The 11,354-nt window shown below is 44.4% G+C and overlaps 1 protein-coding gene across 1 annotated transcript; it reads left to right on the top strand.

The window, feature by feature from the left end:
• The first annotated feature begins 238 nt into the window (after positions 1-238).
• sik1 (salt-inducible kinase 1) lies at positions 239-11,118 on the top strand. The gene is made up of 14 exons (XM_041950389.1): positions 239-463; positions 1,007-1,210; positions 1,317-1,433; positions 5,010-5,073; positions 5,206-5,367; positions 5,886-6,010; positions 6,101-6,224; positions 6,326-6,546; positions 6,867-7,016; positions 7,121-7,231; positions 7,362-7,587; positions 7,677-7,931; positions 8,052-8,241; positions 8,368-11,118. Exons 2-14 carry the CDS (start codon positions 1,058-1,060, stop codon positions 8,876-8,878), a joined length of 2,409 nt encoding a protein of 802 aa, XP_041806323.1. The 5' UTR covers positions 239-463; positions 1,007-1,057; the 3' UTR covers positions 8,879-11,118.
• Positions 11,119-11,354: the final 236 nt, after the last annotated feature.

Here is an 11,354-nt window from a genome sequence, read left to right as displayed (position 1 = left end):
CTCTAAGCAACCCCTCCATCAGCACTCGCGTCACCGTGAGCCCGAGCCGCGCGGTTGCTCGGCAACCCGTGCCTTGCGCTCGGGTCCGGCCTTGCCTTGCACCCTGCTCGGAGCTCTGACGCGTGTGTGACGTTAATAAGGTGGGTATCAATTTGTTATGGTGGCGGAGGGAGGGAGGGAGGGAGGAAGAGGTGGAGTTCCCCATGTGAGTGCCGAAGCCCTGTGGTCTGCATTCCGGCGGAGCGCACAGGCACACACCGGCCGCAGCCCAGTCCCGGGCCGAGAGACTTGTTGTATAAACTATTAGTAAAGGTGGGAGGAAAAAGTTGCTCCGCGCGTGTTTTCTACAGTTTTTCCTCTCTGTTTGTGTTGTTGACACGTCGCTCTGGTTGTGGAATGGTTCACGTTTCCTCTGAGAGCTGCCTGAACTGTGAGAGAAAGTGGTTTATGTCCGCTCTTTAAGGTAAGAGGACACTCCTCTCTCGATTACACTCCTATTTTACTGTCTTTTATTCCTTCACGATTATTCTGTCATTTTCTTTCGCAGGCCTAAACTATCTCTCGTTGTTAGTCTCACCTCTTATTTATTCTGCTCTGTTTAACAGAGTATTTACATTTCGTAATTGAATTATGGCGACGCGTTAAGAAAATGTAATCAGTTGTTAAGCGTTATTAAGAGCTCCAATACGTATTTGCAAACTTCAAATAATAATTTTCTTTCGAATATATCAGTGGAAATAAATTTCTGATGGTACCTCTCTTGTCAGTAAACCTGTACTGTGTCCCACTGAACTCGGTTATTATACAAGCAAGTTTTCATTCTGCTGCACCATCACGTATATATTGGTCCTCACATACAAACTGTATATGTGTATTCTAAATTGAGCTGGTTAGAATAATCTGCCAAATAAATATAATATTGTATGATGTAAATATGAAAAGCAAATGTGTGAATATTGAGTAAAATAAAATGCAACGGATTATACAGCTGTGTTTGTCTCTGCAGGTACTAGCCTTAAACTATCCAGACGCTGTAACTCCAGACTGTTGCTGCACCATGGTGATCATGACAGAGAACAGCCGGGGGGCTCAGTCCAGCCCTGCCCAGGGAAGGCCCCTGCAGGTCGGCTTCTACGAGATCATCCGCACCCTGGGGAAGGGAAACTTTGCAGTGGTGAAACTGGCCAAACATAAAGTCACGAAAACACAGGTCAGTAGCGCTCCACCTAACTGTGTGACTGCGTGCAGTTTTGTAAAAGTGCATCATCTTTGAAATGATCATTTTGTCCAATTAAAAATTTGATTTGGTTTGCCAGGTGGCCATTAAGATCATTGACAAGACCCGACTGAATCCCTCCAACCTGGAGAAGATTTACAGAGAGGTGCAGATTATGAAGCTGCTAAACCACCCCCACATTATCAAACTCTACCAGGTGTGTATTATCCTTCATCTCTCTGCAGCGCTGCTGTGGCATGTGTTTGCATAGGTGTAGAGTGGTGTGTGTGTGTGTGTGTGTGTGTGTGTAACAGTGTGTTATTCAACCTGTATTACATCTTGGCTGTGTAGCCTCATCTGTGTGAGCTCCATGTGCAGGGAGCCAGTCTGAACGCATGCATGAATCTGGGAGTAAAACACGACGGTGTGGAAAACGGGGACAAATTCACGTCCCTCAGCGACAATGTGGTGCTGCAGAGCATTGTGCCTCATTATTGTTGATATGCAGATGCAGCAGTGCGATTATGTGTGGCAAAAATAAGGGGCATTTGTTATCTAAGTGGTTTGTACTGGCTTGTGGCGAGCTGCTGACTCTCAGAGCGCGTTGAATCATAAGTACAGCACAGCAGCATTAGTGCAATCCCTTTTGACCTCCCTCTGTGTGCGCCTGCATGTGTGTGTGTTGGACAGAGAGGGACTGAGAATAATCATGTGTACCAGTCAGTGCTGGGAACAATGCATTTCTAAGATGTTTTCAGTTATATAATGGTTAAAGTGTGGATATGTGGAAGGCAGAGAACAGTCAGGAGAGTCCTGGTTAAAGACGTGTCCACAGGTCTGAGCGTTAAGCCCAATTAGCATCTGCTAAAGCCAAGTGCAATGTGTCTGCGCGTCACGTGAAGGCCACCTCACAAAGCGCTGCTTTGCTCCTAATCAAATTGAAGACTTAGTGGAAAGAATCCGCTTTTTTACCCTCAGCTGGCCTCGCGAGCGCCGTGGCACGCGTCTGGCATCAAAACACACACACACGCAAACAAACACACAATGCCCTTTCTTTTTTTTCACTTTGGGCTTTTTCTGCCTTTTGTTTGCTCTGTACTGTTTTGCGACTTTTGAGGATTAGTTCATGTCCGGTTTTAAGCAGCTGAGCTGTGTTTACTGGGAAATTATGTCTCAGCTGCAGGAATAAGAGCATGACATTATTCACAGCCATCATACAGAGTAGAGCTGAGTGCTACTGACAGAATCAAATATCAGTATAATGTATAGAAACAATTACTCAATTAAGCTTTTGCAGTTGATTGAGAGAAAATTCTTTTAATACTTGATTTGATTTAAATTGATCATTTAACACATTTTTCAAGTAAAAATGTCAAACATTCCCTTGTTACAGCATGACTTCATTGTGTTTAGGACAGTTAGTCAGTCAAAACGAGCTACTAAATAATTGTAATGGTTTTTCTGTATTTTTGACATTTTATAGACTAAATGATAAATTGAGTAATGTAAAAAAAAAGTTGGATTAATCTATAATAAAAATGGTTTTAATCCTAGTATAATGCTTGTTCAATACCTTGATATTGATAATGTTTCACTGTTATTGTAATTGTGCTTTAACATGGATTAATCAAAAGTATTGAGGTGATGTGGTCTGAGAGAAAAAACATTTGAATATATACAGTAGTAGCGTCAGGGTTCACAGCCTTGTTAGAACAAGCTTTGGAAATTTAGTGGTAGTGATATTTAATGCTACATGTAGCAATATGCATCAATACAGTTCTTTTTTTCACAATATGATAATTGAGAGAAATGTGATGGATTATTGTCACCACATCCCTTTTTAAGGTGCTGTCACAGCTCTGACGTCAAACATCCTCTGACTGTATCCTGCATGTGATGTGTCCTTGTTCATTTTTCCGTGCCCTTGGGTTGTCTGAGGTGATGCTAGTCAGATGGTCGGTACTCAATGATGGTAATCAACCCCCTTTCACCACTACAGCACCACTTCCCTCCTGTACAAAAGGGAGGGCAGTGGCATAATACCGTCAGTTTTCTAGGGGCTTTATATTAAAGGATGGCAGAAGCCTCTCCCTTTCTCTTTGTCTCGGTCTGTCTCTGACCTCGTATCAATCACACACTTCCCTGATACTCTTAAAACCCACCCTCCCACTGCTGAGCTGCTATGCTGTGAAGACCAAATTTGATTCAACCCACAGAAATGTATTTAAATTTTTTGTGGAGATTCTCATGTTTCTAAACACACCGACTATATCGGGCTGAATTGTTGGAAATGTGTATAAACTGCTGCATCTAAAGTATTTGATGCATTTGATGGAAGGATACAGAAGTTAAAACACAGAGACTTGGCTTTAAATATATTTTAATAAAAGGGCAAATGTGCATGTTAAGAGGTTAATCTTCCTTCTGGGATGGTTTGAGGGCCCTTGACGTTCAGTGCCCGTTCTTCAGAGCCGTGACGTCAGCCGCACCTCAAGGTGACAGAGCACCAGAGAGCTGCTCTATCTCACAGATAAAGACTGCTCCCCCCCTCGCAGGCATCTGTGTATTGAATCATTCTTTGCTGGGTTTTCTGAAGGGACCGGTGGCTGAAAAGAGTTAAGCTCCTCCACCATTCACTGGAATTTAGTGGCATTTAATTCAAAGTTGGCCAGCAGCATTGTCCAGACACGGCTTTGTCATCTGACGAAAATTGCTTTGTTGTGCAACCTTTCTGCTCGACTGCCCCGTCCCCGAGGGCTCTCCTGGGAAATGGAAGCTTTCTGTGAGCTCCAGAAAGGGATTGGGAATTGCGTCTTTCCGGCCAGGCATTGAGTGATTGCACTTATGGTGTTTTTGATACACTAGGCTGGCCCCGTGTGAACAGCCCATGTGAATCTGCGTCTCTGTTTCCTAGAAATAAAGAGATAGGGGTAGCCTGAAACTCAACACTAGTGTCAGCCTCAGGAGAAACATGTTCTGCCATTTGATATAGCTTGTCTGTTATGAAAGTTTATGCATTTGCCTTCTGGGTTTTTGTTTATGATGCATGATTAAAATTAGGGGTGGGAGATACGGCCCTAAAATAATCTTGACAATATAATAAAAATATGAGCACAACTTGCCAAAGATTTAGCGATGCCGTACTGAGCCAGTGTAGTTTGTCTTTGGTTTAGAGCTCACAGCAGTGAGCCCTCCTCATACTCAACCAGGCGCTTCTGCTTGAGGTAGTGAAATAAGATTGTTGTCTTGCCCTCTTTTGCTGTTAAACTCTTCTTACACTTTTTACATATTATCGTGGATTGTTGCACATCTGATCTTTTGTAACCAAACCACTTCCATGCTACTGAAGTTGCTCCCCTGTGTGGAACAAACTGCTCCAGGTGGCGAGCGATCTTACTTTCACTTTCAGCCATGCTTGTTGTTGCTGTGAGTAATGACGTCGTTTAGTCAGAATATTTTGATAGGAATGTTTTTCCATCATATCATAAATATATTGATATTGTCATGAATGATATGATATGGCACGCCCTGAATATAAATGCATGCAGGAAGTCGCTGACAGCTGGATTACACAACAGATCATATCATGGAAAGCCCGGCTGCTGGTGTTTTGTGTGTGTGGAACAAGTTCGTGGAGAAGTATGAGATGGGGATTTTTGTGGTTAGGAACTCTCTCATGCCCGGAGACGCCTGGATCAGGCTGCACTGAAGGCTTTGTTAGAGCATGTATTCCTTGTCATCACCAGCTGCCAATGACCCAGTTGTTTTTTTTTCCTCCCTTTCTTTCTCTTAGGTCATGGAGACCAAAGACATGCTGTACATTGTGACAGAGTATGCGAAGAACGGAGAGATGTTTGGTGAGTTGTTTTTCAACTGAAAAAAGCAAATGTGGGCTAAACGTGTTGACTGTGATACTCTGATATATAGAGCGCCACAAAAATGCCTGTCTCAAATATGGGGCTGAGCTAAAATATACTCGCTCCCTCCAGACCACCTGACCTCAAACGGCCGTATGAGTGAAGATGAGGCACGAAAGAAGTTTTGGCAGATTCTTACAGCCGTCGACTACTGCCATCGACACCACATCGTTCACCGTGACCTAAAAACCGAGAACCTGCTGCTGGATGCCAATATGAATATCAAGCTGGCTGGTAGGTCTCATATACAGTTCACTGTTAGCATGGTTACTGGTTTGCTGGCAGGATGTGATAGATCTGTTAGAAATCACTGGTTTGAAGCTGACATCATCTCTTTGGGTCTCCTTGCTGTTTTTGTACTCTCTTCATTTTCGCCTGAAGAAAGTATTCACAGCTTTGGGATTCCTAAACCATTCTAATTAAACCATTGATGTGCTCTCTCTCTGCTAATTAAGAGTGAATAATTTAATCATTTTACTAAGGCTAATATAAACTGGAGGAAGTCACTTCAGCACACAAAGAGACACTCTTGCATAAATATATATTACAGCCAGACAAGACAACGAGTCTTTTGTGTGAGAGATGAGATGTGTAATGTGGGCTTGATAAAATCTGTGTAGATGATAAACTGCGTAAGACGCTGCGGTTTAAGGAAGACAATACATTTGCATTCAAGCGCCCTGAGCTCCTCAGGCTGGAATGTAGAGAAAACAAACAAGCATGAATAACAAAGCTGTTGTGTATCTTTGCAGACTTCGGATTTGGAAACTTCTACAATGCAGGGGAGCCTCTGTCTACATGGTGTGGCAGCCCGCCCTATGCTGCCCCTGAAGTGTTTGAAGGGAAAGAGTATGAGGGGCCTCAGCTGGACATTTGGGTAAGCTTATGCATGGAAGATCTGGACACAATTATTCACTCAAGCATTCGTTTTCTTCTTATGCTAATATCTGCGCTATTTTCTTCACAGAGCCTCGGTGTGGTGCTTTATGTTCTTGTCTGCGGCTCTCTTCCATTTGATGGACCCAGCCTTCCTGCACTCAGACAGAGAGTCACTGAGGGACGATTCAGAATCCCTTTCTTCATGTCCCAAGGTATGACGGCAACAAATCATAACAATTACTGGTAATTACTAATTCTGTCTATATCCAAAGTGCTCATTATCAAAGACTAATTCCTTGTTTACGTCCTCCAGACTGTGAAAACCTTATCCGTAAGATGCTGGTAGTGGACCCAGCCAGGAGGATCAGCGTGGCCCAGATCAAGCAGCACCGCTGGATGCTGGCAGACCCAACAGCAGCTCACCAGACCCTTAGCCACTCCCTGACAGAGTACAACTCAAACCTGGGGGACTACAGTGAACCTGTGCTGGGCATCATGAACACACTGGGCATCGACCGCCAGAGGACCATCGAGGTGACTGAAAGCAAAAAACAGTTTGGAGTTGTTGCACCTGTCAGATGTGAACAGGTTAAATACAGCAAAAATACACAGTTTCCAGAGGTGGGGTTGTGAGCCAAATTTCAGGTTTTTGTGAGAAATATTTTTTTAAAAGCAGAAACAAGTCTTTCTCTTTCATCTCCAAATAGATTATACAGGGGCAGAACACATAGTTATACCTGGCTTTCATTCAGAGAAGCAGGGGGGAAGAGAAGGAAAAGCTATACAGAGATGAAGAGATGAGAAGTAAAACAATGCGGCAAAACCACTAATCTGTTGTCTGTCCTTTTCCTCAGTCTCTGCAGAGCAGCAGCTACAATCACTTCTCTGCTATCTACTACCTGCTGCTGGAGAGAGTGAGAGAGCATCGCACTCAGCAGCTGAGCCGCCAGTGTGGGACCTGGAGCCAGAGACCCAGGAGCACCTCTGACTCTACCGGCCCAGAGGTGAGCACTCCAGCCGGATGTGTTGAGCTCACAGTCGTAGTCCTGATGAACCTGAAGTTTGTGCTTGAAGTCTAAAATGCTGTGTGCTTTCTGCCTGCTTTTAGGTGATCATGGAGTCCACAGATAACTTTAGAACCACAGCATTTTCAATTCCAGCCAAAAGCAGTCCTCCAGTGTACTCGGAGAAGGAATATGACCAAGGTGGATTGTTCCAGGTAAACATATTTTTATAAAACCTGACAGCATTCAGCAGCTCAGATACATATCTAGTGATAGATCAGAGGCAAATGCTCCATGCGTCTTCTGTCACTCATTGGCTAACGGCCCGTCTCCTTCTTCTTTCAGCGTGTGGTGTTTCCAGTGGAGGCCAGCCTGAACAGACTGCTCTGGAACCGCTCCATTTCTCCCAACAGCCTGCTGGAGACCAGCATCAGCGAAGAGGTGCGACCCAGAGACTTGGAGGAGGAGGAGGCAACACAAACTCTTGGGCCTCTGCTCCCTCCCACCACCACTTCCCGCAGACACACTCTGGCCGAGGTGTCGGCCCGTTTCCACCAGTGCAACCCTCCATGTTAGTATGCCGTACTTGTAAAATAGCACATCCGTGAAGCCACTCTGTCAAATACACAGAATAATTTACTCCCTGTCCTGTTTCTGTAGGTATTGTGGTCAGTCCCTCAGATGGTGCCTCTTCTGACAGCTGTCTGAAGTCCTCATCCAGTCCAGCCCCCAGTTTGCAGGCTGCTATGGGCGAGATGTCAACACTTCTGGCCTCGGGGGCTGAAGGTGGAGCTCTGCTGCCCGCTGGAGCTCCCCTGGCCCTCTCCTCCCACCTCCTGCCCCAGGCCCAGGGCAGCCTGCCTGCCGCCAGCTTCCAGGAGGGTCGCAGAGCCTCTGACACCTCCCTCACTCAAGGTACAGGGGCTTGACCTTGGAATCAAGTGTCCACTCTGGTTTTCATTTTCCTCATGTCTGATGTGTCACATTATGGGATCAAAGGAGTATTGTGTAACACTTTCCCATGCCTTTCCTCAGGCCTGAAAGCTTTCCGCCAGCAGCTGAGGAAAAACACACGCACTAAAGGCCTTCTGGGATTAAATAAGATCAAGGGTCTGACGAGGCAGGTTGTTCCACCAGCCTCCTGTAACCGCGGCAGCAGAGGGTCACTGGGTCCAGCCCTCTCTGAGCACCGCAGCATGCTGGAGGAGGTGCTGCACCAGCAAAGGTGAGCTGAAAACACACTGTTATTATATACCATACATTAGATCAAGTAGATGAGAAGTTTTCACAGTGAGTTTTGTCTGAGGGGGGCCACAGTGTCAGAGTCTAATCTTCTGTCTCTATCTTCCAGGATGCTACAGATCCAGCACCAATCCCAGCCTCAGGTCCAAGCCCCTCAGACAGGGCCTACCCAGAATCCCCTGCTCTTTCTGGCTCAGCAGCAGTCATCCTCTCCGCCACCTACTACCGTGTTTGCTTCCTCCTCAATGTTTGACACCCCCACCGCCTCCGCCCTGCCTCCTCAGCAAGCTTCAGTGGGTCTACAGCACGGCCCCTGGCCACAAACCCTCGAGGCTTCCTCCTCCGGCTGCTCCTCATCCTCCTCATCCTGCTACTCCTCTACTCTGTCCCCCGTGGCCTCCGCTGCTTACCTTCTCGAGGCCCGTCTGCACATCAGCCAGCAAACCCACCCCCACGCCGGCCTCCAACAGCAGCCCCAGTCTGCAGCACAAGGCACCTTCCCCATCATGTCCAAGCCGGTGGTGTGGAGCATGGGCTCGGCCTCCAGCGCGGACCCTGACATGCAGGAGTTGGGTCTGGCTGCACAGCAGCAGCTCAGCAGCTGTGTGATGGTGAAGTAATACATCAGCCATTGAAACCAGCGATTGTTCTCTCTGCGGGAGACACTCGCAGGAAAAACATTGACTTGATTTTGAGCTGAGAAGAAAAGAGAGTAGACATGAGGAGAAAGAACAAAAAGCAGATGCAAGCGACACATTTACACCTTCTAATCAACAACATGCGGTACACATGTGAGAATGTGTCCACGTGTGTGTGTGTTGTGTTTGCTTTCAATATCATATAAGCTAAAGACGAAGCAATAACCAAACTCTGGACAAGGTGTTAGACTCGTATCAGACAGCCAGAGAAGCAATAACAGACTGAGAGACTGTCATCCAGCTCCTTGATGGACTCGCTGGATGAAATAAGAGCCGATACAATGTCTCACATGTTTTGATGCTGTTTTGAATACAGGAAGGCTCTTCCTCATTCTTTTTTTTTTTCTGTTAGTCACTTTTTGTGTCATTTCCTGTTCTTGATGTTTTTCACTTGACTGAACACAAGACCAAAAGTCTTTTTTTTCTCATTTCTCCCACTTCGTTCGCCTTTCTAAAGAGACATTTCTCTGTAGCAGTGCAATGGACATGCAGCATAGTGCCCTAAGCTTACAAACATTCACTGAAGGAATTGATTTGTATTGAAACTGTGATATTTTTTTTTCTGTGCAAGATTATTATAGCTCCGCAAATGCTGCTTTTACCTCAAGCTGCAAAAAGACTGCTACAGCCTCATCAGCCAAAACTGAAGGTAGTATCTCGCTGATAGAGCAAAGCACAACAGGTACATCAGTCTGCTTGGTAGCACCTTACATATGTGGGTACATCCATCCGTATTCCCTTCGTTTGATGAGCACCTTCTTGTTAGATGCTTTTATTACCTCCTCAGGCAAGAAACAGACAAACATCAATCCCATTATGTCAAAGGAATGACGATTTTCACATGGTCAGAACAAAAACTATGGGAACGGTGCAATATTTCACATTGAAATACAAAGGAAAGATGAGGCTCTGCATAGGATGATCAAAATGTGCATGCATATTTGCCTGAGGTTTTTTTTTGTTATTACTTTTGATTTTGTCTGTTTGCTGTGCTAGCTAGCTGACTAGAACAGGTACTAGTTATGTAACATAATAGATAATACTGTAGAGGAACTGAGAGAAAGACTCAAGGCATTTCAAAATGCTGTCTCTTCACACAGCGTGCTCGTAGTTCTTTAGCTGAAAGGAAGAATTTGGGTTTTACCAAAGAGTGAACAGCACAAGAGACGGGTGATCTATCACAAATACACTACTGACTTCACTTTGAATGCTGTCTCCAAATGTAGCATGGTGGTTCGCTAGCATTTCCACATGATCTCCTTAGCTTTTGCTGTGAGAAAACTCCTGCTGCCACCAAATCCTAAATGCTACACGTGTTGTTAATATCTCAAGCTTTTACTATCAGGACCATGGCGGTGTTCATTTTTGTACTTTTTTAGAAAAGAAGAAGAAAAAAAGAAAAGAAAAAAATCAGAACATAGCAATACCATGTTGTGCTGGAAGTTGAACTTTCTTCAGTTTTCCATAAGTGGCTAGAAAAAAGTAGAAATGAGCTTCAACAAGCTGATTTATTTCTGCAGTCTGTTCAGACGACATGTTAGAAAGCTGCAAGAGATGTGTTATACTGTACGCTTAGTTAGTTCTCTCATATCTGTGAAACATCTTGTAGAAGAGCAGTGTTTTTCCAAACCCAGTTCTACATGGAAACATGCAGTGTTAATGTTTCTATCCAATAATTTTTGGTTAATTGCACTCACTACCAACACTTGTGCCTTTACCTGAACAAATCCACGATCAGAGGTCTCCACGTCTGATCGTTACACTGAAGAAAGAAGGATGAATGGCTCAGTTACTGGCCATTCACTCTGAAGCCCCTTTTGATATCCTTTCTGACCTCTCTCTCTGCTCTGAATCTGACCTTTGAACTTACTTTGAAACCAGAAGCAAGAACTGCACTTTATTCATATTTCTTATTACTGACTTTTGTTTTGTTTTTGTTTCTCATGATGAAAAACTTCACAAAACTATTGAAACACTAAGAGTATTGATGCAAATCTGTAAGATGACCCCTTTTGATAAACTTTGGATAATAAGAAGTATTTCATTTTCATTTCTTTTCCTGATTTGTTACTTGACTGTGTGAACATGTGCGTGTGTGTGTGTGTGTGTGTGTGTGTGTGTGTGTGTGTGTGTGTGTGTGGGCATGTGTGGGCATGTGTGTGTGTGAGGGAGGAGGAGGAAGAGAAAGGAGAGAGAATGTAAGTTCAAGAAAGATTGTTTATTTATGTGGCTATTTATTTAAATAAAGTTCACTTCCTAAACTTCTGGTTGTTTGAATTCTTCTTAATTGTAACTCGTATATATTTACTGACATGTTAACTGTACATGACTTTACTTGATTTTAACAACTATTTTACAACTTTTCACATGCACTTTCATTCATGTTTACAGTAAAGAA

This window comes from Chelmon rostratus, chromosome 13, assembly GCF_017976325.1.
Source record: "Chelmon rostratus isolate fCheRos1 chromosome 13, fCheRos1.pri, whole genome shotgun sequence".
Taxonomy (NCBI): Eukaryota; Metazoa; Chordata; class Actinopteri; order Chaetodontiformes; family Chaetodontidae; genus Chelmon; species Chelmon rostratus.
Note: the sequence above shows the minus strand (reverse complement) of the source record. Positions and strands in the feature narration are given on the sequence as shown.

Excerpts from the sequence above, each read along its gene's own strand:
- sik1 (XM_041950389.1), top strand. The coding sequence starts at position 1,058 with ATGGTGATCATGACAGAGAACAGCCGGGGGGCTCAGTCCAGCCCTGCC. Across the intron at positions 6,225-6,325 it reads CCCTTTCTTCATGTCCCAAG|ACTGTGAAAACCTTATCCGT; the intron begins GTATGACGGCAA and ends TACGTCCTCCAG. Across the intron at positions 6,547-6,866 it reads ACCGCCAGAGGACCATCGAG|TCTCTGCAGAGCAGCAGCTA; the intron begins GTGACTGAAAGC and ends CCTTTTCCTCAG.